The sequence below is a fragment of the Mandrillus leucophaeus genome, unplaced genomic scaffold (assembly GCF_000951045.1).
Source record: "Mandrillus leucophaeus isolate KB7577 unplaced genomic scaffold, Mleu.le_1.0 Scaffold97, whole genome shotgun sequence".
Taxonomy (NCBI): domain Eukaryota; kingdom Metazoa; phylum Chordata; class Mammalia; order Primates; family Cercopithecidae; genus Mandrillus; species Mandrillus leucophaeus.
The window spans coordinates 1,948,894-1,975,053 of record NW_012110585.1 but is presented as its reverse complement, the minus strand read 5'-3'; the positions used below and the strand labels follow the sequence as shown (position 1 = coordinate 1,975,053).

General features: G+C 35.9%; 1 protein-coding gene across 2 annotated transcripts in view; it reads right to left on the bottom strand.

Annotated features, from left to right (window-relative positions):
- Positions 1 to 26,160, bottom strand: part of TNKS (tankyrase, TRF1-interacting ankyrin-related ADP-ribose polymerase) — a 236,701-nt gene that overhangs the window by 162,733 nt on the left and 47,808 nt on the right. For both annotated transcript variants that reach the window (XM_011970733.1, XM_011970734.1), the window contains exon 3: positions 3,405 to 3,500. In XM_011970733.1, the coding sequence (XP_011826123.1) occupies positions 3,405 to 3,500 (96 nt within the window). The remainder of the gene's footprint in view (positions 1 to 3,404; positions 3,501 to 26,160) is intronic.

Sequence of the window (26,160 nt, the reverse complement as noted above, 5' to 3'; positions counted from 1 at the left end):
ATCTGGTGAAGCACACTTCCAATAGAATGATTAAATGACTCTAAATTCACAAAGAAGAATAAAGACTGAAAACAGCATACCTAAATGTGAAACACTAGGGAATTCACTCAAAAAACTAAAATATACTCATAGAAGGGTACTATGAAGTTGTTATAAACTGAGGTTGTAGAAAAACACTTAATGCCTTTGGGAACATTCATGTAACTAAATTTGAAAAATATATATTATTAAGCAGTTATAACACATTAGGTTGATTTGATTAAAGAGAAATAAGAGTGTGGGATACTCACAGAAGAAAAGATTTTATAAATAAAGTACACCAAAATGTTATCTCTAAGTAGCAAAATTACAAATGATTTTTCTTTTTCATCCTTTTCCTGCTTCTCTCAATTTCCAAATGAATGTATTTCTTTTACAATCAGAAAAAAAAAAAGGCCAAAAGTATGTTACTTTAAAAAATTTATAATCAAAACACACAAAAACTGCTCTTCAATAACATTTACATAGGTTGTTTTTGACTTTTCATACCCTTGTTTAAAACAAAAAAATGAACAAACAAAAAACCTAAATACCTCCAAGTCCTTCAGTTTATTGACCAGAACTTCAGTCATTAGCAGAAAAACAAAAGAAAGCCTTCAAGATTTCTTCTAAGCCTATCATTCCCTTACTCAATAATTCAGCAAAGAGGATGATGAGACTCTCTGAGTAAGTCTTCTCATTTAAATACCCAAGTGTACTCTCCCAAACCAATGGCTACATGCTAGGGTCCCTTAATTGCAAAATGAAGGCTACACTGTTGCTTTGTATAGTTTTATTAAAAAAAAAAAAATGCATTCTTATGTATAAGAGGGTATTAGTCACATATTTTTAAATGTTCTATAAAAAGAGACTGTCAGGCAGACGGATCACCTGAGGTCAGGAGTTCGAGACCAGCCTGGCCAACATGGTGAAACCCCATCTCTACTAAAAATACAAAAATTAGCCAGGCATGGTGGCACATGCCTGTAATCCCAGCTACCTGGGAGGCTGAGGCAGAAGAATTGCTTGAACCCAGGAGGCGGAGGTTGCAGTGAGATGAGATTGTGCCACTGAATTCCAGCCTGGGCGACAGAGCAAAACTCCATCTCAAAAAAAAAAAAAAAAAAAGAGAGAGAGAGAGAGATTGTCACTTTGTTAACTGCCTTTAAGGAAAACACATAAATACTTATACACAGTTTAGGCTAATGCACAAAAGTAGTAACATAAAAAGATCAGATACTGGAAAGAGATTTTCAGCAGTAAATTCCTAAAGAAAAAGTTTTTAAGAATGAAAATTTCACTCTCAAGGTAAGTAAGGGTACTACAATTACATCTGGCATAAAAATAAAGAACGACATGTTACTCCAAATGATCTCTAATAACTCTAAGGCATTCCTTTCAAAAGATATCCTTTAAAAAAATTAATGTTCAATCTTTTAAATTTAGCTTTGGAAATAATTCTTTCACCATAATTCCACTGGAAAGAATTGCTTATTAGACAACCTGTATGGTATGAAAAACATTTTGGGATACATTTCACCTAAGTGTTATTTCACTGTATTATATAACATGAATGTAGAAATAGAACTGGTTTATATTTCAACAAAATTAACCATATTACTAGACTTTTCCTTTTAAATCACATCTGAAAAGCTGTATATCATTTCCAAAAAAGTAGATATTCTTGAAACGAATAATTAACAAAATCAGTATTATGACCAAGACTTTCATATCTTCCTATCTAAGCAAAGTACAGTGTTAGATGGCTTTCAAATCAATTTTAGTAGATGTGATACTGTCCTCCAGGAATCTTGTGTCTCCATGAGTGATTGTCCCAAAGCGCTTTCCCAAACTAACAACATGCAATACAGTTTCCCCTGAAATTCATTACAAATTAGGAGAGAGTTTCTTGTTAATAACTTATATTAAATGTTGCCTTTTAAAAAAGTGAAAGTAGATCTAAAAGCATTGTCATATTAAATGTATCTAACAAATGGACAAAGCAGGTGTTGAGAGTTGGAGAGAAGGAAAGGTCAGAGGGAGGACATTTAGATATAGAGAGAGTCTTGCTCAGCATTTATAATCTCCCCCTGTTTCTATGCACTGTATTTCTCCTTTGGTCACAGACCACTCTAAAGCTGTTATTGTTGCCCAGGGCTTTGTTAAGAGACTGAAAAGCTGTAGAATCTGAGCAGGCCCGAGGCTATGTATTTTAATTTCATTACTTAAAATTGTATATTTATACTTAAATTTCTTATCTACACTAACTTAAGTAGGTTTATTACTGTAGTGTATGTTACTGTTATTCAGCAACTAAATACACTAATCTTTGATTAATTGAGAAAAATCATATTACTCTGAGCAATAATTATATTAATTTTAGCACAGTGCAAAGTTGTTTTTCTATGCAGAGCAATTAAGCAAAATTCCATAGATTTTCAAAGCTTTCTGTACATAAACATTTTCCCTTCACCTCAGTATTTTTAATAAATTTTCACACCATGAACTCTAAACTTAAACAAGAACAAAAGACGTATTTTCTTCAACCATGGGCAAATTTAAAAGGTAGTTAAAAGTCATTTACTTTCACAGAGCCTAAAACAATACTGTTAGCACCGCAGTGACAGAGGCTCATTACAAAGGTCAGTTAAGTAAAAGAGGGCAAAGGCAGCAGGACTCAGATGCTAAGAATAAAAACAAAAATAGATCCAATGCAGCATTTTGAGAATGAAGATCAATGAAAACACTTAGAGCACTATTTTCTATATTGTTATGAGAGATCTTTTCCATTCCAGCATTTCCTCTTTGCTGGTTCTTGGCATTTGCTTTAATAAAACTAATACTTAAGCCACAAATTTGCATTATCTGAAGCAAAAAGATAATAAATGCCTCAGTTAAAAACAACTTAGCTATCATGGTGAAAGTGAAAACACATGATTCAAGTATAAACGGGGTGGCGAGGGAGGGGCAGCGCGTATTTTCTTTAACTATCGATCCAAGGAATAAGGCAGCAGGTTGCCTTTCCAATCAAAACTCCTTTTATAGTCATATAAATGCCCTTGCTTGCTCAACAGTAAAGGTCTTAAACAACTGAGGATGAGGTACAGAAAAATTACGATATAAACCATAAAAAGGACTAAAATATGAGTAAAAGATGTTATGATTTAATGCTATCATTCTAAGTAGACCAACAATCTTACTGCTTATGCTATGACAGCATACTAATTAATGAGACAGATAGCAAATCAATAATAAAGTAGTAGATAACGGCAGATATATTTGCTTAGTTTCATCAGTGAAAAGAAAAATTGAGCATAACAAGATTTTATAAAATCAAGTAAGGAGTTACACAGATATACTCATTCGGTAGCTCTCTGTGTTCTTACCTGTAAGGACAGCTTTGGCTGAAGGATCTGCCAGGTCCAGGGCTGATTTCCCATCAGTGTTCCGAATGTTTGGATCAGCTCCGTGCTGCAGCAGCACTGTGCAGGGAAAGCAGAAACAATATCTTACCTCAGGGATACAGAGATTATTTACTGGTAAGTGTCGTCTCGGCATGGTGTAGGCATAAACATACATTGCACAATTTTTTTCTCTTTCAAGAAAAAAAAAGAAAAAGAAAAAAAGCACTGCAGCAAAAGAGCCTCTCCAGAGTAAAATGAAGTTGGCAACTTATGGCACAGTATTATCACATGACTTAACATCATAAACACGAAACTAGAAAAATCTTGCAATGTAGAGTTTTGGTTTGCCTCCTTCAAGCAGCAGTATGGGGAAGCTATGTGCTCGCTGGCTCACGCTGTGAAATATGCTAACTGTGAACCTGCCCTCTCTTTACTACCACTGTGGCTGCTTGTTGCTGCCGCTGCCTTACTGCTGAATTTCCAAACGCTTCCTCTCCTCAGAATAGTTATAATACTATGCAAGCCTTTTAGTGGCTCACCACTTGCACGTGAAACTCACCATAACATACTGGCTTGCTTCCAAGAAGTTTAACAGACATAGTAATGCGTGTAACCCTGGTCCCCTGGAGTGGAACTGCAAAAAGGAACTGCCTCCTATACTCATTCTTTCCATCAAAAATGTTTAGAAACAGAAACTCAATCACTATAACATATCCTAAGGCATGAATGTAATGCCTGCCATATTGGGTAAAAAGTAGCTACTGGGAATTGTTAAATATGGAGGTTCCTACAAAAGAGAAAATCACTGTTTAAGTAAAATCCAGATATATTAATCCAAAACATTTATCAGCCACATCTGGTATGTGGTGTGTATACGTATGGAGGGTGGAGAGGGCATGAGAGGAGGAGACTGTTGCTGTAATTCTACCCAAACAATGATTAAATAAATGAATGTATTAAAAAGTTGTTCCAGTAAGTAAAATTCAATTGTAAGTTATGAGCCACTACCGTTGATGAGTCCCAAATTTTCATTCATTTATGACAGTTCCATGCTAAAGCACACACATTCTTTAGCAATCTTTGGAAGGTAATACTCATACATTACCAAGCAATAAGTCCTTCTGTTTACAAAGCTCTTCCTTTTCCTTGAAGGCATTAGCCATAAAATCAATGGCTTTGTTATAATGGACAAACAACAGCCTTATCCAGAACCAGGACACAACTGCTAGGAAGGTGAGCCTGTGCATCTCAGACATTACATCTTGGGGAGTTTCAGACTTGGGACAATAAAAACCGGCTATGGCTTGAGAAGATGCAGTGAGATCTTACAAAGACTTTCTGTATTATTTTCTATGCAAATGCAAACAATGAACATAATTGTTTTCAGATGTTTATAAACTGATTCAAGAGTCAGTAGAATAAAACAGCAAGTGCCATAATATCAAAGTGTACTCTTTCATCATAATGGATATAGCTATTTAACAACATTTTTTTTAATTCCAGGAAGAAATTCTAATGTGAAGATTTGGCTTATAAAGGGTCTTTATAATAAAGCAGACTCAAGTATCAAATGCAAGCTGATAACTATATCTTTATTTAGTTGCTGAGTGATCACATGCAAAAGGGAAGAAAACAGAAGAAATAATAGCTACTATGAAAAGCAGAGTTTAACGGCATACTTCAGGAACTTCAGAACCTGCTTTAAACAAGAAGTAAAGGAATATTTTTATCTGAGTCTGACAACTGTATGATGGGAGCTTTCATTTTACAGTTTTATTGAGTGCTAGAAGTAAAATAGTGAAAGTCTCACTGTTTCTCCAAAGTCTCCTAAAACCTCAATCCTTCTTTTTTTAACCAGTATTTTAACTATCATATCTTGCCTATTTTGCAACAGAAATCTGTCATTACAGTTTAGTTGTAGTTTTGTTGTACTTTAGGTAACATTAAAATAAGTAAACATTTACTTGAAATAGATGTTTTCTAAATATGTTTAAGTCATGCCTATCTCTTTAATTAGACCTGAACACAGACACATCTACAGCGAAGTAATGCAGCAACAGGAAAGAAGCAGCTGAATTTTCTAAACTAGATGCTGACGATAAAATTCACATCAGAAAATATTTAACCATATTTAATTCATCACATATGAATTAAAAATTTTAAACTCAGTAAAGTTAAGACTTTTCGGATAAGTAAGGTATCTAACCCCTCATTAGATCAGCAGGGGTCTAAACTTACCCAACTTTCATAAGAGGTTACAAGATTGCCAAGAGGACTGAATGAGAACATAAAGTGGTATGCAAAGGTGCTGGGCAGGGAGTTTGACAATCCCCATCAGCTCACCATAATATTTAAAGCACATTTTAAAATGTGTACTCTTAACTCTACCAGTGATGACTAATTCCATGCTTTGCTCTAGGGCAGGGGTCAGCTAACTTTTTCTGTAGTAGGCCTGATAGTAAATATTTTAGTCTTTATGGACTATTTGGTCTCTGTCTCAACTATAGCTGACCCTTGAATAATACAAGTTTGAACTGCATGAGTCCACATATATGCAGACTTTTTTCAGTCTGAAAAAGTTACACTGAGTGTACCTGTCTCTGCCACCCCTGAGATAGCAAGAACGACCACTCCTCATCCTCCTTCTCAGCCTACTCAGTGTGAAGATGATGAGGATGAAGATCTTTATGGAGATCCACTTCCACTTAATGAATAACAAACACATTTTCTCTTCCTTGTGATTTTCTTAAAAATGTTTTCTTTTCTCTAGCTTGCTTTACTGTAAGAATACAACATATAATACATATAACATAGCAAATATGTGTTAATTGACTATTTATGTTATCAATAAGGCTTCTGGTCAATAGTAGGCTATTAGTTTTGCGGGAGAAAGTTACATTCGAATTTTAAACTGCACGTTGTTCAACAGTCCTAACCCCTGCATTGTTCAAGGGTCCTCATCCTCCCTCGACTTTACCATTATAGTGCGAAAGCAGCCACAGATAATATTTAAATCAATAAGCATGGCTGCATTCCAATAAAATTTAAATGAATAAGCACGGCTACCTTCCAATAAAATCTTACTTAAGGACTTTGAAACTTAAATCTTATATAATTTATAAAATATTATTCTTCTTTTGATTAAAAAAATTAAAAAACATATAAACAATTCTTACCTTGCAAGCCATACAAAAACAAGAGATAGGCTGGGTTTGGCCTACGGACCACATTTGCTGAACCCTGACCTTGGGCAGCACTATAAATGTGGTCTATGCTATACAAAGCATATTATAGAAAGTTCCATTCCCAGGTCTATGCTATACAAAGCATATTATACAAAATTCCATTCCCAGAACTGTTTATAATCCATCTACAATGAAATAAGAACAGAAACTGAAGGTATTTAGAAGTATGTCTGTTGTTTCAAAATTACCTTCTCCAGTACTTCTTTTTATTTATATTTTACAAAATTATTGGTCTGTCATGCATTGGGGAAAAAAGAAAACCCATCTACCACAGACAATTTGAGAAGCACTGAGCCAGGGCACACAAGAAATTCTGTGGGCCTCAGTTCTCACGACTTTTAAAATAAAGGGGCTAAACTTGATAAGGTGATCTCTACATATTTTAGGAGCAGTGTCAAATCTCTGATAATGCTTTTAAAGTTATAGCCAAAGACTTGAAGTATTAAGATCTAAAATCTTCAAAAAGTAAAAATAAAAAAAGAGCTGCTTCAAATAGAATCTCTTATTCTCCCACCCTCTGAATCAAAATGGAAAAAATAATAATAGAAAGGTTTTCATTTATCTTAACTCTTTAAAAAGAACAAACAAAACTAAAAGTTGAGACCAGCAGCACTGAAAGTTGTCAGATACATTCTTAAATGTCCCAAACTATAATATTCCCCAAGCAATTTCTCAAATAGAATTTCTTTCTAAAGTGCCTTCAAATCTGATCCTTCACACTGTTCTCTATGGGGATTTATGTGGGACTATTTCCTAATACCAGAAGAATGGCACATACATGAGGCAAAGGTAACAACAGCTTTCAAGAATGCCACACTGTACTCAAAGTGGTGGCATCTAAGACTCAATTCTGGATGCTTCAAAATTTGTTTTCAACACTCTGAGCCATCAAAGAGAATAAAAAAATGTGACCATTAACACAAAACAAAATTAGAAATTCATCTTGTAAAATCAGTATGCATTGATAGCACACTAATATAAAACAGATTTTTCTTAAAAAGTAGCATATTACTTGATGATATAGTGTCATATTATTTTTAAAAAGTAGCACAAATACCTGAAGCAAAGTTCCCAAAATACACCAACAATGTACAAAGTAAGGTCTGAAAGAAAAAGAAGGAAACTAAAATCTGAGTAACATTCAGTACACAAATTCAAGGGTGCTATGGCCATTCACAAGGCCCCTATACTATCTTTAACCACTGGGACATTATCAAACCTCAAATTCCAGAGAGTAGGTGGTTTCTAATTGCTTTACAAATGCATCTCAGCTCTATTTATCTCCTTTCTAGGTAAGAGGGCCGGAGAAAATGTAGCAGCTGGCATAGCAAGACGGTTAAAACTAAGGTAGAGTCACAAAATTCAAACACCATTTTCAAATGAGCTATGGCAAGAAGGACACACGATTTTCCCATTTCTGGTACAGGCATTTAGCCACAGGGAGCCAAATTCAGCATATATTATTTTAGCTATGTTGTTTAATTTCATCCTTTAAAACTATTAAAGTTAAGCATTTGCATAATTTTAATTATTGCAAATAAAAACAAAATATTTCTACATTCATACAAAGACTCATTCTGTTAAATTCCTAGAAAATTATAAAGTGCTATTATAATAAATTGTGTTTAACTGCAGGCATTATTAACTGATTTTAAAAGACAGAAGACATAGGGACAATGTGAATTTTCCAAGCTAAAAATGTAGCAAGCTTTTTAGAGTAAATTATCAAAAGATGTTTTACTAAGTTTTTACTCTAAAATTATCAGCATATAACTCTTTAAGAGTGCACAGATATACATTTATTAAATTGAGTTTCAAAAACCGAATTACATAAAGGACCAAGTTCCTTGAATTTTTTTAAGCAAAGAAAATTTTTAATTTTAAAGAAAAATATCAAAGGACTAAATTTTAACTATAGTACAGCCTTCAATGTATAAGAATCTTTACCAATTCACATGAGCTTTAAGAGGTAAACTATTTTTATAAACTGAAAGATATGACAGATCCTTGTGTTTATGCACACTCAATTTCTTCTACACAAACATGTATATTAAAATGGTATATTATATAATGACATAAGATATGCCATTATATTACACAGTATACATAGCATATATAGTATGCTACAGCATATATTATACAGTAATAACACAGTATATATTTATACATTATAGATTTTTTGAAAACTTTTATCTTTTCATCCAAAATACACATTACTTATTATAGCATAAAAGTAGTCAAGCTAATGTATTTTATTTTTCAAACTATCTGAAGTTGATTTACCACTAACAGTAAATATGAAAACTCAAGGCCGGGCGTGGTGGCTCACGCCTGTAATACCAGCACTTTGGGAGGCTGAGGTGGGCGGATCATGAGGTCAGAAGATCCAGACCATGCTGGCTAACAAGGTGAAACCCCATCTCTACTAAAAACACAAAAAATTAACCGGGCGTGGCAGCAGGCGCCTGTAGTCCCAGCTACTTGGGAGGCTGAGGCAGGAGAATGGCGTGAACCTGGGAGGTGGAGCCTGTAGTGAGCTGAGATGGCGCCACTGCACTCCAGCCTGGGCGACAGAGCGAGACTCCGTCTCAAGAAAAAAAAAAAAGGAAAAAGAAAAGAAAATTAAGTAACCAGTGCTATCCTATATAGAATGGCTCACTGAATTTAAATTAGAATTTAAATGGCACAATTTTCTGTTTCCAGTAATGGCAGAGTAGCTTATTTAAATCATCCCTTAGGCTGTAAACAATGAACAGAACTAGATTTAAAACAAAAACAAAAACACAACTTCTAAAATCATCTATGAGCTAACAAGACAGTTCAAGAATTACCAGCTGAAAGCTGAAGAGCAAAGGAAATCCAGAGGGTAAACATGTATGGAAGCTGTCATTGTTCTGAAGGCAATTATTGATGAAGAAAAATAAAATATGTCATTTCAATGTCTCATGGAATAAGGGGAAGAGCAATAAAAGCCCAGAGCCCCCCCAAAAGTAAGGACTATAATGAGACTGTTCCCCACAAAACAAGGGTGATACCTCAGGATGAGGACAAAGTGGATGTGAACTGGTCCTAGTACAGAATTATAGCTCTGGTTGGAAACTTTGTGTGCCTAGGGTATCTCAAGCCTCGAATTAAGGCCTGATTTAAGGTGGTCCCAGATTGGCAGTAACTCCTATAAATAAATAGTTGGTAAAATGTCCAGTGTATAGCCAAGATAATGAGGCACATAAATAACCTAAAATGCAAAAGCTACAACTAACAAAAATAGACAACTCAAGAACAGACCCATAAAAACTTCAGATATCAGAGGTACAAGACACGTATTACAAAGAGAACCATGCTTATTGTGTTTACTAAAAGACAAGCTGAAAGATCTAAAAAAGACGAAACTATAAAAATATAATAAGGCAAATTTATAAAAGAATTAAACAGAATTTTTAGAAATAAAAATATAACAATAAAAATTTTAAACGAAACTTTAGTTTCCAGCCATAATGGAATAACTGGTATCAGACTAGCTTTCCCTCTCTGACATAAACATTATGAAACTCGACAAAATAGATGAAGCAACTAATTGCAGGCAGTAACCAGCTGCAGTTGTAAACTGTGATCCCTGAAAGAAGAGAAACTCGCAAGATGGGTACCATAATCACCCAACTCTCTGCCTAAAACAATTTGCCAACCACATAAACACAACAGGAGTCAAAGCAGAACATGGTGGTTACACTGAACTGAGAAGACAGAAATCCAAACTCAGGGCAGAAGAATTGGCTGGAATCTGTAGGACGGGAAACTAGAGAAGAGGGATCTGTGCAGCTAGCAGGCCCCAGATGACTGTGAAGGAGTCCCCAGGGATCGCATGGCTGGGCTGGGCTGCACCTGTGCAGGACAAAACCCCTGAGGCTTATCTGGCAATAGCTGCTAAGGACTGAGAGCACAACAGAGTGAGTAGAGGTTGCAAGGTGCTAGAGAAAGAGCAGTGCTGAAAGAAATTGGAATTCTGGCCTTGAGAAAGTAAAGAGAACCTAAAACCACCTTGTTAACACACCTGGTGCACCTTAGCACCAGTGTTAGCTATGAATAAGCACCATGACCTAGAACAGAGAGCAGAGGGTCTACAAAGTCAAAACTATTTTTATAATAACATTAAGATATTATTCCCTTGTTTCATTATATTAACATTTGCACTGATGGTACAAAAGCAACAGAGGATAAAACTACTGATAACACAAGCTGAGCATGGTGGCTCATGCCTATAGTTCCAGCACTTTGGGAGGCTGAGGTGGAAGAATTGCTTGAGCTAGGAGTTTAAGACCAGCCTGGGCAACATAGGGAGACCTGGTCTTTTCAAAAAGTAAACAAATGAGCCTGGCATGGTGGCACGCACCTGTGGCTCCAGCTCTTCGTGGGGCTGAAGTGAGAGGATGGTTTGAACCTCAGGAGGTGAAGGCTACAGTGAGCCATGATCACACCACTGCATTCCAACTTGGATGACAATGTGAAACCCTGTCTTACAAAACTAAAATAACACAAATCAAGGCAGTGCCATCAACATCTATTAGTGATTATTACATTCTTCACTATAAAACATATACGCAGTAAAAAAAAAGGAGGGTTTCACATTAGAATGCCCCGACGAAGCAGTAAAAGTACTATATTTTCTTAAATATTGATCATTAGATTTTTTTTTAAATATCCTCTGTGAAGAATTAGAAAGTACATATAAAGCGCTCACAAATTCATAGACTTTTCTGCTGACATGGATATAAAATAACAAATGTAATTATTTTATATAGTATAATACAGCACGTTAACAAGTTAGGCCTCATTTAGGAAACGACTATTTTTGATACGACAAATGGAAATCATTACAAAATCATACGTAGGTACAGAGGCAAAGATGCTTTCCATGTGTAAGACAACCAATGGATTGTGATGTTACAGAGTGCAAAAGGTTATCTGACATGGTTTCAGATTCCACGTTGCAGCTAGCCACTAAGAAACTACCATTTGTCCAGTTTGAATGTGGAATCAAAGAAGAATATCCACAATTATTGGAAAGGTTACTGATATACTCTTCCCTTTTCTAACTATAAATGTAGATCTTCTTCAGATATTTCGACCCCAAAAAGCCTATCAGAAAAGACTGCATGCACAAGCAGATAGGAGAATCCTGCTATCTTCAATTAAGTCAAATATTAACAACATTTGCATAAATGTAAAATGATTCCACTCTTGGGACCTATTTTTTGTTTTGGAAAACAATTTTTCAAAAAATGTTATGCATGCTAACACGCAGTAAGTTTGTTATTTGCTAAATGAAATAATTTTTTAAACTTCTTTGCTTTAGTATCTAATACAATATGCATGACCCACATACAAGCTCTGTGGAATGCTCAATAATTTTTAAGAATGCAAAAAAAGAATAAACATTTGAGAACCCGTGCCCTAGAATAAGCCCTAGTCTAGATACATAATACTTTATAAAGCCCAAAACTGAGAAAAAACTAGGTCTGCAGCAGAAACAATCTTAAAGAAACATCTTGGGCTTTCCACAGATCCGCACTAGCAAAGCTTAAAACCAAACCTCCATAAGTTAAGGTTGATTTTAAACCAGCAATAAAGTGATCTGCTAAAACAAGAATAAAAATTCTTCAAAGGGGGCCGGGCACGGTGGCTCACGCCTGTAATCCCAGCACTTTGGGAGGCTGAGGCGGGCAGATCACGAAGTCAGGAGATTGAGACCATCCTGGCTAACACGGTGAAACCCCGTCTCTACTAAAAAAAAATACAAAAAAATAAGCCGGGCGTCGTGGCGGATGCCTGTAGTCCCAGCTACTCTGGAGGCTGAGGCAGGAGAATGGCATGAACCCGGGAGGCAGAGCTTGTAGTAAGCTGAGATCGCGCCACTGCACTCCAGCCTGGGCAGAAAGTTAGACTCCGTCTCAAAAAAATAAACAAATAAATAAAATTCTTCAGAGGAAGTTAGTAAATATCACAGAGTGATTACCATGTCCACTATTGAATAAAAAATGTAAATTAAACATTATATATAAAGAAAAATGTGATCTGGTCAAGAAAAAAAAAAAAAATCACTAAAAATCACACCCAGGATAGCCCAGATGTGTTAGGGTTAGTTAGCAAAGACCTCAAAGCACCAATTATAAAAAAGTTCAAAGTCTTAAAGAAAATAAATTCAAAGAATTAAAGGAAAGTATGGTCTTAAGAAGTGAAACACAGATATACTCTGTGGTATATATAATCAAGTAGGAAATTGTAGAACTAAAAAGTTGAAGGACTCACACTACCTAATTTCAAGATTTATTATAAAGCTCTAGTAATCAAGACAGTGCAGGACTGGAATAAGAACAGATATAGATACAATAGGACTTGTGCAATTATTGGAGTTGAAAGTTAAACTAGCTGCTTTGTGTTATGAAGCATAATTTCTAATTGAAAAACTATGTTATTTAGACTTGGGTATGTAGACCAATGGAACACAAGACAGTTCATAAATAAACCAACATATAGGGAGTCAACGACTTTTCAACAAAGGAAGCACAGTAATTCAATGGTGGAAAAATAGCCTATTCAACAAATCATGCTGAAACAACAGATTCTCTATATAGAAAAGAAAAAAAAACACACACACACAAAATAACTCTTACCTCACACCGCACAAACACATTAACTCAAAGTGGACTACAGACTTAATATAAAAGCTAAAACAATAAAATGTGTTAAAGAAAACATGAAAGAAAAATCTTCATGACCTTGGGATATAAAGATTTCTTAGGAGAAAAAGAAACTTAAGCCTTAAAAGAAAATACCAATAAACTGTATTTTATCAAAATTAAGAGCTTCTGTTCTTCAAAAGTCACCATTAAGAACATGAAAAGGCAAAACACAATCTAGAAGAAAATATTTGCAACACATATGTAAGATAAAGAACTCTTCTAAATTAGAGAAAGAACTTCTATAAATCAATCAACTTGAAAAATGAGCAAGAGACTAGGGCATTTCACAAAAGAAGATATGTAAATTACTAATAAGCCCATGAAAAGATGCTCAACATTATTAGTCAACAGAAAAATACAAACTAAAAAGACTAGCAATACCAAGTGTTAATGAGGAGATTCTAAACTGGAACTCTCATACATTACTTGTGGGCATTACAAACGAATGTTTTAACCATTCTGGAAATCGGTTTAGCAATTCCTTCTACAGCTAAATATACACTACTGTATGTCCTAGCATACAAACTTAGTCTTAAGTATTTACTCAAAAGGAAACAAATAAACCAAAAATCCATGTGTCCATACAAAAGACTTGCATGTGAGTGAGTGTATGTTTATTTGTAATAGTCAAACATTGAAAAAAATCTGAAGCAAACTGTAGCACAGTCATACAACAGAATACTACTCAGCAATAAAAAGAAACAAGCTGTTGTTTCATACAACAGGGATGAAATCTCCAAAGCTTCAAAACATGATGAGTAAAAGAAGCCAGGCACACAAGAACATATTTCTAGAACAGAGTATTAATCTATAATGTCAGAAAATAGATCATTGTTGACTGGGGATGGCTGACAAAAAGAAAAATTGACTGCAGATGGGCACCAGACAACTTTTTGGAGTAAACAAAACTGTTCTATTATCTTGATTAGAGTAGTGATTATATGGGTATACACATTTGTCAAACCTCATTAAAATGTATACTCAAAATTGATTCACTTTATTTCATTACTTTGAACTCAATAAGTTGATTTTTACGTTATATAAAACTAGTATTTTAAAAGCTTTATAGAGGGTCTGACTGCAATTAGAAACAGCTAAAGAGAAAATTACTGAACTGGAAAATATGACAACCAGTATTTCCAAGACTGAAATATTGAAGTATACAGAGGAAAAAGAGAGTAGAATGGATAAAAGATGGAAACTAAAAGGCCTAACATGCTGCAATTAGTCTTAGAAGAAAAGAAAAAAACTGAAACTAAAAATATATATACATATATACATACACATATATATACGTATGTATTTACAGAGCAAATGCCAAAGATTTTCCTAGAACTAATAAAAGACCCCAATCTACACGTTCAAGAAGCACCAACAGGATAAATTCATTAATCATGTAGAAAACGTTTTTCACATATAAATTAGGAACAACAACTCTCAATGCAGTCATTTGGCCCTTTGAGATGCCATCTCAAAAAAAAAAAGTCATAGTTAAATTTTAAAATTGATAGTTGATTCAGTTATTGGTAAATGTTTAATATATTTAGGACACCTCAGGTATGTAAATCTAGTTTTTCAACTACAAATTTTATGAAACCCAAATGCAGATCAAGTATTGATCATGAAAACGTTAGAACTGAGACATGCTTTAAGTATAAAATATACACCAGATATCAGAGATTTAGTTGAAAATAATGTTAAAATTTTCACTAATAATGTTTTAGACATATTACATGTTGAAATAATACTTGAGATACATTGAGTTACATGAAACATTAAGTTGATATCATGTTTCTTTTCAATGTGGCTAATAGAAAATGTTAAATTACATATATGTATGGCATTACATTGCTGTTGAACAGTGCTACTCTAGAATATAGTCTCCATTTTAACTACTGACATTCTTGACTAGCTAATTCTTTGCTGTGTGTGTAGGTGTAGGCTACTGGCTCCACCAAGTGCTCTGGAGACTCTGCAAGTATCCTCACAGGCTACAATAACAAGGACATGAACCTCAGTTAATCTGAGTGTTGGCTCAATGCCTTGTGATACTCTGGGAACAAGAGAGGATGGGAAGCTGTCATGAGGCAGTGTCTCATCACTTCCCATTTGTGAGGAGGCGTGGGGCTTTCTACCTCTCTCTCTTCTACTGGCTCTTCCAAAACAGGGTATTCCACAACTCTCAATGCAGTCATTTGGCCCTTTTCCTTTCAGTGTCACCTGAGATACAAAGACCATGGGGAGCTGGTACTTTTAGCTTTTCCTTCTTTTTGCTGTCTACATAAGTAATCAACTAGCTAAACCTACAAGTGGCTTATTGCATCTTTACCAGCCTAAGTAGTCAGGCTTGGGCTTTTGCCGTGGCTTGTCTGTTGAATGCACTTAATGGGGGGGAGCCGTCCTGTGCGTTATGTTTAACAGTACCCCTTACCTCTACCCACTTGATGCCAGTAACACTCCCTAATTGTGACAACCAAACATGTCCCCAGATATAGCTAAACATGCCCCCTAAGGGGTAAAACTGTCCCTGCTTGAGAACATCTACTTTTTAGGTTCCTATGGACCCATCCCCACCTCCTCATACACATGCAAGGCAGAATACATGAAGGTCCATGCTTCTCCCAGCCCTCTGAACACTTTTATATTATTGGGTTACTGCATTAAATTTCATTTGGAGAAAGATTTATGTGGTTTCTAAACATAAGAAATAAGTAAAGCAGTAAAGTAAAACTGTAAATAAGTCGAAAAGATAATAGTAGTAGTAAATAGTAAAAATTATCTCTAAATATCCTTCTAAATTTAAGGTGCTATGGTCTATAAATATATCTTTTTGAGTACAGACTAAATAGAGTTTTTTTATTACAAAGGATAAAAAACTACTTCAGCTACCTTAATAACAGGAAAATTTATTAAAGAATAGAGGTATTCCGTTGAATGCAAAGGCAAAAATGTGTCTCAAAATTTAGGTGTTGCTGTCTGTCCCTGTCTCCCAGACATCCCCCTCATATACAAACACATACGCCTGTATTATCTCAATCTTAACTCCAAATTATCATGAAAGAGAATTTGGTCCAGCTTGGCTCAGCATCCGGTTCCGGACTTCAAAAGTGTGGCCAAGGAACTAGAAGAGGCAATACAACAATGGTGATGGGGAAAGAGGCATTGGTTCTGAGCGAAGATACTTGTGCAGATACCTCAATGAGTAGCTACAGAAATAACACATGTTAAATTCAAAGTTTTAACACATGTTAAATTTAAAGTTCATGTTTTAAAAATATGTAAATAGATTTATATGTACAAATGGGTTCATAAAAGAGATTTTAAAAACTACTTCAGCTACCTTAACAACAGGAAAATTTAGTGGTGTATCTGAGAGTGAAATAAATGGTACTTCCACTTTCTATTTTACACATTTCTACACTGTTTTAATATTTATTACATATGTGTAATTATTTTTATAATGAGATATTTATCCTCAGACAAAAATGATCTTTATGCATGCCGTTTAATATGTTTGCAAAACAATGCTTTTTAAAAGCTCTTGCTTACAGAAATTACTTCATAACTAATAAAGAAAAATTGGATCATTCTTCCTATCAAATGACTAACATTAAAATATGGTAACAGCACTGGATAAGACAAATGTGAAATAAATCTATTAATTTAGATTCTGTAATAATGCTAAGTGTAGAAACAAGTTGCGCAAAATAGGGAAGTGATTATCTATTTCATAAAATTCCAGGATTCTAGTCATACTTTCATATATGAAAGCCTTTCTCTTTCATATAAAAGCGACCCAAAATTGAGAATTCTGTTAACATCTGGGACTAGCATACCCGGAACAAATGACTTAATTTCACCCCAGTGAACTCTGTGCCTCATTACATGTTAACTTTTTTTCCACGTACCTCAGTGGGAAAAAATAAAAACTGCATTTCTTTTTTTAAAAAAGTTCAGCCAGGCGCAGTGGCTCATGCCTGAAATCCTATCACTTTGGGAAGCCAAACCAGCAGATCGCTTGAGCCCAGGAGTTCAAGACCAGCCTGGGCAACATGACGAGACCTGTCTCTACAAAAAAATACAAAAATTAGCTGAGCGTGGTGGTGTGCACCTGTACTCCCAGCTACTCGGGAGGCTGAAGTGGGAGGATCACCTGAGTCAAGGAGGTCAAGGCTGCAGGGAGCCATGATCACACCACTGGACTCCAGCCTGACTGGCAAAGTGAGACCCCATCTCAAAAAACTCCACAATTTTCAATAAAAATTTTTAAAAGTTCAAGAAAAGAAAGTTCTCTACAAGGTCTGCCATGGCAATATGCCATAGTTAGAGTTAAGAACACACCTGTAGTTCAGAGGCTGGATTCTGGGGCCAAACTGCTCAGGTTAGAATACCATTCTAACTCCTTTACCTCTCTGAGCTTCCATTTCCTTGTCTGTAAATCAGGAGACAATATTAGAGTATCTGTCTCATAGGACTGTTGGGACAAAACAAGTCTGTGCACATAATTTTTAGAGATATTAAAAAATATTTAATTGCCCACTCAAAAATTCATCCATGTGAATAAAAGTACTGAGTTTTACATGGTAGACTTCTTCCATATGTGATTTAATGAGTTAAATGCATCTCCTTCAATCTTTATGGACAAACTTTGGCATGAAATTTTATAAAAGAATCTTCCAATTCAATTTTGCTCCTATTGTCAAGTTTTCTTATAAATATAGAAAATCAAGACTTTTTTTTTTTTAAAAAAAGGCACATCACATCTGCAATAACTTAAGTATAGATTATTCTGTATGTATACATAGCAGATTTTTATATCCCAGATCAATTTTATCCTTTTTGCAATGAACAAAGTTAATCCAGGACACAATACATTTGTAAAATCAGAATTATCTGCTCACATAACAATTTATTACAAGATAAGGCAGACACTGGAATAAATATAAGACTGACTGTAACAAAGCATCTCTCTGTCTACCTGGAAACTCAATAGAGAATAATGACTAAAAGTTCTGTCCCAGGAATCAGACAAACCTCAGTTTTAGAATACTGCCCAATCCTTAGTAACTTCTGACCTTGGGTAAGTTACTTCACCACCGCCAATCTTAATTTCCTCTTTCATAAAACACTACCTAACACAGTGAATTGCTGTTAAAATTAAATGTGACAATATATACAAACCCAGCTTGGCTCTTTGCACATAACAAGAACTCAATAAACACTCTCTCGTATCCCAATCAGAATCTTTTCATCTGTCTTTCAAAAATAGATACACAGTGCTAAAAGATCTGTTGGATTGAAATAAAGATAAACTGATAATAGCCCTAGGAAAATGCATTCATTTGTGCCACACCAAACTGCTATATTATGCTTCTTTTTATTTAGGGGTAGATTACTTTTTCTAAACTTGACTAGATTCAACTAAATGAAATGTCCATAAGGAATAAAGCAAGTATCTCTTCAATGTGACCAGGGAAATTTTTAATAGGATGATGAAGCTTGCACAACTTTAAGGGACAATGACCAAATGTAAAAGGTGCTTCCCAATCTGTTTATGAGAGAGAAGAAGGGGCAAACACGAGAAACACTTCATCTGTCTTTGTGAATCCTTCCCTAAATTGCTAACTCTACCTCCTCTCTCTCAAGGCCTCACGGACTTACTAGCATTCCAGATAAATTTCTTATGTGTGTAAAACATTAAGACCAATTCATATATATATACACATACATATATTTTAGACAACGTCTTGCTCTGTGGCTTAGGCTGGAGTGCAGTGGTGTGGTGCAATCTCAGCTCACTGCAACCTCTGCATCACTGGCTCAGTTGATCCTGCCACCTCAGCCTCCAGAGTAGCTAAGACTACAGGCATGCACCACCATGTCCAGATAATTTTTCTATTTTTAGTAAAGATGGAGTTTCTCCATGTTGCCCAGCCTGGCAATTAATATTTTTATCACTAGTTACAAGGTTTAAAGCTACATATTCAAAAACATCCTCCCTCCCAAGGAAAACAGGATTAAACCTGTACCATAATAGTAATAATCTGATTCTGCTTTGAACTTTAGTCTCCCAAGAAAGTAAATCATTACTATTATTTTCCTATGCCTCTGACAACTGATTCAACAGACTGAAACGCCAATATTCTGCTGTACTTTCAATCTAAAGGACATAAAGAATGTAACTTAAAGAATTTTCATTCCTTAAGAAAGTTAGTTAAAAGCAAATAATTTTTTTAAAAAACTGAGTTTTGTGTTTCCATAGGATTTGACACATTATCCTATTTTCAATTGTTCTGAATAATAGTAATGAATCACGTATTTCACTTCCCACCTCAACTTTTCCCCCACATTGAGGAAAAGACCACCCTTTCCTTTTAACATAATTCCTCATCTGTCCTTTTCCTTGTCTCATTCCTAGTGGGTTACAATTTTCAGAAACAGCAACTGTGATGTCCCTTGGCTTGAAAGAGAGCTGTTTACCCATAAGTAATCTGCTTGAAAAAATATTAACCAGTCATTTCATACACTTCATATTTGGTAACAGCAAACTATGATACCCCTGCTACTGAAATATTTGTGGGGAAAATGTTTAAGTTACATTAATGATTCTCCATAATCCTATATGCAATAGCTGACTAGGTTAAAATAATGTAAATTACAATGAGGAAAAAAGAGCTTCATGTCTTATCAAATCACAATTCAAGTTTACAAAATTGCAAAAGATACTAAACAAAGAATGTAACGCAAATTCACACTGATGGTAACAAAGAGCAGCTTATGGCAATGTCAGCCCTTCACTTAGCTTTGACTGAGTGTCCGCTTTGTGTCAGAATACAAAAATGGTCTTGTGTGGTTGTGTGGCAAACTTACTGTTGCCATACAAGAACAAAGCAAGTGGAAAGCTTTCTCTATATTCTTTCATTTAACTTCCCATAAAAATTTTATGCAGTAGAGCCGATGTCCATTTTATAATTAAGAAACTGAAGCTCAAAGCAAGTGTGTAAAATCAGTCTGTATGATAAACTGCAATTCATAAGTAATTGTAAAGCCAAGCACTTATTTGCTATCTCACCACTCCATATAAACGCAAGCTAAGATTACCCCAGAACGATACTCAAGCTTTCTTCCCCTGAAGTAAATTCTAAAAGGCATATCTACATATTTGTCCTTAATACCTTGTCTACCACTCCTATATTCAATGTCCTCTTTCTAATAATCCCATCAAACAATTCCCCTGTGGAAACACTTGAAAAATACCTATGACAGTGAGAGTTCCATTTTAGGGGCCCAATGGAACATTTCCTGGCCTTGTTCCCTCAATCCTCAGAGCTCAAGTTACTCTTTCAAAAGACCAGCACTCAAAACTGTGTCACAAATAGGCAAAACAAAAGATGTTCCCTCTATCTCTAATCATAATTATGTGTACCACGGTAAATTTAGAAATTTTCAGGCTTGACATAAAAGTCTGAAAGAGTTCGTCAGATTTCAGATTTATTGATCCAAAATAAATGTATCTTTGGATATACAGTGGGATTGCTTAAAAAGTCTTATTTATATGGTCATATCAGGGAGTAGAATACGAAACAACTCACAGTAAGGTTAAATTCTCAATCTTGGATTCTGTTTACATATGAAAAATCTAATAACCACTGCTATTTTTAAAAAGATAATTAGCAGATTTAAATAATTCAAGAGAATACATTTTTTAAAAGTAAGTACAAATGTAAAGCCTATAAATACAATTATTATACTTAACAGTTTTCTAGCTTGGTCAGTTGAGAATGAGGAGTAAGAAGGACTCCCTAAACCATTACCTCAAATATGGACCTACCTCCATATTTCAGTATTAAAACTGTACAAAGGGAAGTCATAGTTCTAATAATATATGAGTTTCAGATAACACGATAAACATACAAAGCAAAATCTGCCTGGTTACACAACCCATTTGTCTCAAATACCATTTTCATACAACCCCACAATTAAGCCATGTATCTCACTGAAAACTACAGGATGTATTTACTTACTTTCTTTCTTATTTATTTATTTATTTATTTAGAGACAGAGTCCCCTCTGTCACCTAGACTGGAGTGCCATGAAGCGATTATGGCTCACTGCAACCTATACCTTCCTACTCAAGTGATCCTTCTGCCTCAGCCTTCCAAGTAGCCACAGGTGTGTGCCACCACCCCCAGCTAATTTTTTAATTTTTTGTAGAGACAGGGTCTCACTTTATTGCCCAGGCTGGTCTCAAACTCTGAACTCAGGCGATCCTCCCACTTTGGCCTCCCAAAGTGCTAAGATTGGAGGTATGAGTCACTGTACCTAACCCATAGATTGTTTTGAACAATTGAAGTGAGTCTAAAAGTAAATGCAAATGTGTAATTTTTTTATTAGACAGAAGACTTGGGGCATTAAGTAAAGCCTTGCATCATTGTAAAAAAGTATAGGAGAATTTTTTGTTCTTGTTTTTTTTTGCTTTTTCCACCTAATTTAAGCATCTCCAATGTATTTCTTAAGGCCATGGAAGAGTGAAAGCTTCCATACTGGTGCTTTTCCCAGAATTCTAACAAAACACAAGTAATAAGTACATAACATATATATACATGTATAAATGGTATACAAATAAATGCTACACCGCTAAATCACAGATACTCTAACCTTCCTGAAGGCAGTTTGAATATAAGCAGGCAAGTCATCAATGTAAGAGTACTCAGGGTCAGCGGAGATTATTTCCAAAGGCACAATCACTCTCATTCTTGGCCTCTCTTCTCTGTTTTAAGGATACAAGTATGGAATTTTGTCATTTCGTTTTTTATGAAAATGCTACACTGAGACGTGTTTAAAAGATCCCAATTCAAGGGTCCCTGTAATCCTAGCTACTCAGGAGGCTGAGTGAGCCAGGAGAATTGCTTGAACCCGGGAGGCAGAGGTTGCAGTCAGCCGAGATCGCACCACTGCACTCCAGCCTGGACAACAGAGCAAGACCCCGTCTCAAAAAAAAAAAAAATTCCAATTCAGTTTTTATACGGAAAACTACTGGTAAAAATGCAGAAGGGAAGTATTCTGGCAGGAAAAGGAAAAGACATTAATGAAACAAAACCAAGTGAATCAGATTTTCAAGGCTTCACTGAATTTTCAACTAATTTTTGCAAACAGTAAGGAAGGTGTGAGAAATGACTTTTCTAAACCTAGCTCCTTTATAGATGATATATAAATAGATAATGTGACAAACTAAATCAAGAGGTCTAACGAAGTTCCCCAGTAGCTAAAACTTCTTTGGTCCTTATTAAGAAGTTGTAGCTTTCCAGGAGTTTATCCTAAAGCAATTAAGGTTTAAACATATATGTAATGAAAAGGATATTCTTTATACTACTGCCTAAAAAATGGTACAAAAATAGCCTAAATGACCTACAACAACACGTGACTGATTTTAAAAAATGACTTCTATATAAAGAATTCTTAGAAGCCTTTAAAATGGGATTATATAATAATATTCACTGACAATAAAATATGTTACTACATAAAGTAGAAAAATAAATATGATGGAATGATCTCATTTTAGGTAAAATGGATTGTGTACGCAGGTTCACTGGGTCTAACAGCACTGTCTAACAGAACTTTCTGTGATAACAAAAATGTCTATGTCTACACTCTCCAGTATGATAACCAATAGCCAGATAGAGTCATTAAGCATTTAAAACATGGCTAGTGCAACTGAGAAACTAAATTTTTAATATTGAAAATGGCAATTAATTTTAATTTAATTTAATTAATTTAATTAAATTATCTCACTAGACCATGTAAGTCTAAATAGACAGAAAACAAGGTGTGACAGTTATCATCAGTGTATTTTCTCATTTTTCTTTAATGGGCAATTATCACTTCTAATAATACTGTTAAGAAAAAACCCAGAAAGTTGTTAACTTTCAAAATACTAAATTTAAAATAACAGGGGATGGCCGGGCGAGGTGGCTCAAGCCTGTAATCCCAGCATTTTGGGAGGTCGAGGTGGGTGGATCACCTGAGGTCAGGAGTTAGAGACCAGCCTGGCCAACACAGCAAAACCCCATCTCTACTAAAAATACAAAACACAGTCGGGTGTGGTGGGCACCTGTAGTCCCAGCTATTCGTGAGGCTGAGGCAGGAGAATCACTTGAACCCAGGAGGCAAAGGTTCCAGTGAGCCGAGATGGCGCCATTGCACTCCAGCCTGGGTGACAGAGCGAGACTCCATCTCAAAAAAAAATAATAAATAAATAAATAAATATCAGGGGATAAGAACGTACCAAAGGCAATCCAACACTCATTCCACATTTCTTTCCCCCATCCCCAATCCCGTGCCATTCCAAGTTCCAGGATGTCAACTTCATCAAAGGACAAGTAACCATGGAAGTGGTTAGATAATTTTTTAAACAGAGTATGTAAAAGGAAAGGAAACATGTCTTTCTAAATAGCAGACATACAAAAGGAAGTTATAAGGATATTAGCAGAGAGATATTACTTTAGGAGTGAGTTAAACTTGGTTTACATTTTTGTAGACAGGTTAGTTTTTTGGTTTGAGGGAAAGGGGGTTTGCTAAAGATTATTTTCCACCTTAAGCTTGCTAAATATGATACGGTTTTAAAAGCTAAGCTAAAAATAATTTAAAAGAATTAATTTGGCCGGGTGCGGTGGCTCATGCCTGCAATCCCAACACTTTGGGAGGCCGAGGCAGGCGGATCACGAGGTCAAGAGATCGAGACCATCCTGGCTAACACGGTGAAACCCCGTCTCTACTAAAAATATAAAAAATTAGCCGGGCGTGGTGGCAGGCGCCTGTAGTCCCAGCTACTCAGGAGGCTGAGGCGGGAGAATGGCATGAACCCAGGAGGCGGAGCTTGCAGTGAGCTGAGATGCACTACTGCGCTCCAGCCTGGGCAACAGTCTCAAAAAAAAAAAAAAAAAAGAATTTGGCAGACTTACAGAATGAAATTAACCTTTTATGTGTATGATGTATTTTTAAATGAAGCCCACTATGTGAAGAGAACCTTCATTTCTCAATCAAGAAAACATTTCCATTATAACAACTTTATATCAGCTCTACAGACTGTGGCAAAGTAACAACTTTCTTCTTCACTGGTAAAATGGTAGGTAATCTGAATCATCTGCCTCACACATAGGACACAAATAATAGTGACACTGCTTGGCTAAGTCCTTTGAGAGGCCTCCAGGCAAAACCCTTTACAATATTACATATCAACTATCCACAGCAATTTTTGATAAATTTACCACCATAACCTTGTTTTTTCTTCTCCCTCCCTACCTCAACTCCTCAGCTCCCGAGAGGGGCAACTCATGGGTTTAATCTGTAAGTTAACAAGAAAAAATGTTTTACTATCCTTTGTAGAAAACCTATTATAATCAAAAGTTAATGCATGATCAGAATCAATATTCAATTGCCTGTCCTAATGAAGAATAAGCATTACTTGACAAATGGCAGATAATCTAAACATAAGTTGCATATGGCTATAAAATGTGTTTTATATTTGTATATGAATACTGAAGTGTCTGACATACTGCAAGTTCACATTACTTTAACACAAAGGAATCCCAAGATATCACCTAATCAAGAAGTAGAAAATTACTCAGCTTCCTTATCCATTAACACAGACTAATACAAAAAAAAAGTCAGACAGAATCAAGCCTTTTTCCCATGAACTGCTTTGTCACTTCACACACGTTTCTTGAGTATATAATTAGACATCAGTGATAGACAATAAGAATACGTATGAAAGTGAACATTATTGTTAGTTCCTACAACAGAGAACTAACAATCTACCAATGTGGAACATGCTTAAGTTCACATCTTACCTGATTCAGTTTAAGAAACTGGCACCTCATCCTATGATTGTATTAGAAAGTAAACATACTCAGTGGACACAGAACTACTCTACTTCTAGATGCCAAGAGAACTAGAAGCTTACACGATATAAGAACTATAGGTGTGAGTGACACAGAAGACAGGTGATTTCTGCATTTTCAACTGAGGTACCTGGTTCATCTTACTGGGGCGAATCAGACAGTCGATGCTGGTCCGCGGGTGCAACACAACCAGCTAGAGCTGAAGCAGGGCAGGCATCCCCTCACCTGGGAAGCTCAAGGGGGAAGGGAATTCCTTTTCCTAGCCGAGGGAAATTGAAACACACAACACCTGGAAAATCGGGTAACTCCCACACTAATAGTGTGCTTTGCCAAGCGTCTTAGCAAACGGCACACCAGGCGATTACATCCCACACCTGGCCCGGAGGGTCACACGCCCACGGAGCCTCCTTCATTGCTAGCAGAGCAGTCTGAGATCTAACTGCAAGGCAGCAGCGAGGCTGGGAGAGAGGCGCCCGCTATTGCTGAGGCTTTAGTAGGTAAACAAAGCCGCCAGGAAGCTCGAATTGGGTGGAGCCCACCACAGCTCAAGGAGGCTGGCCTGCCTCTGTAGACTCCTCCTCTGGGGACAGGGCATAGCTAAACAAAAAGCAGCAGAAACCTCAGCAGAGGTAAATGCCCCTGTCTGACAGCTTTGAAGAATGCAGTGGATCTCCCAGCACAGAGGCTGAGATCTGAGAACGGACAGACTGCCTGCTTAAGTGGGTCCCTGACCCCTGAGTAGCCTAACTGGGAGACATCCCCCACTAGGTGCAGACCGACACCTCACACCTCACACGGCAGGGTACACCCCTGAGACGAAGCTTGCAGAGCAAGAATCAGACAGCAACACTCGCTG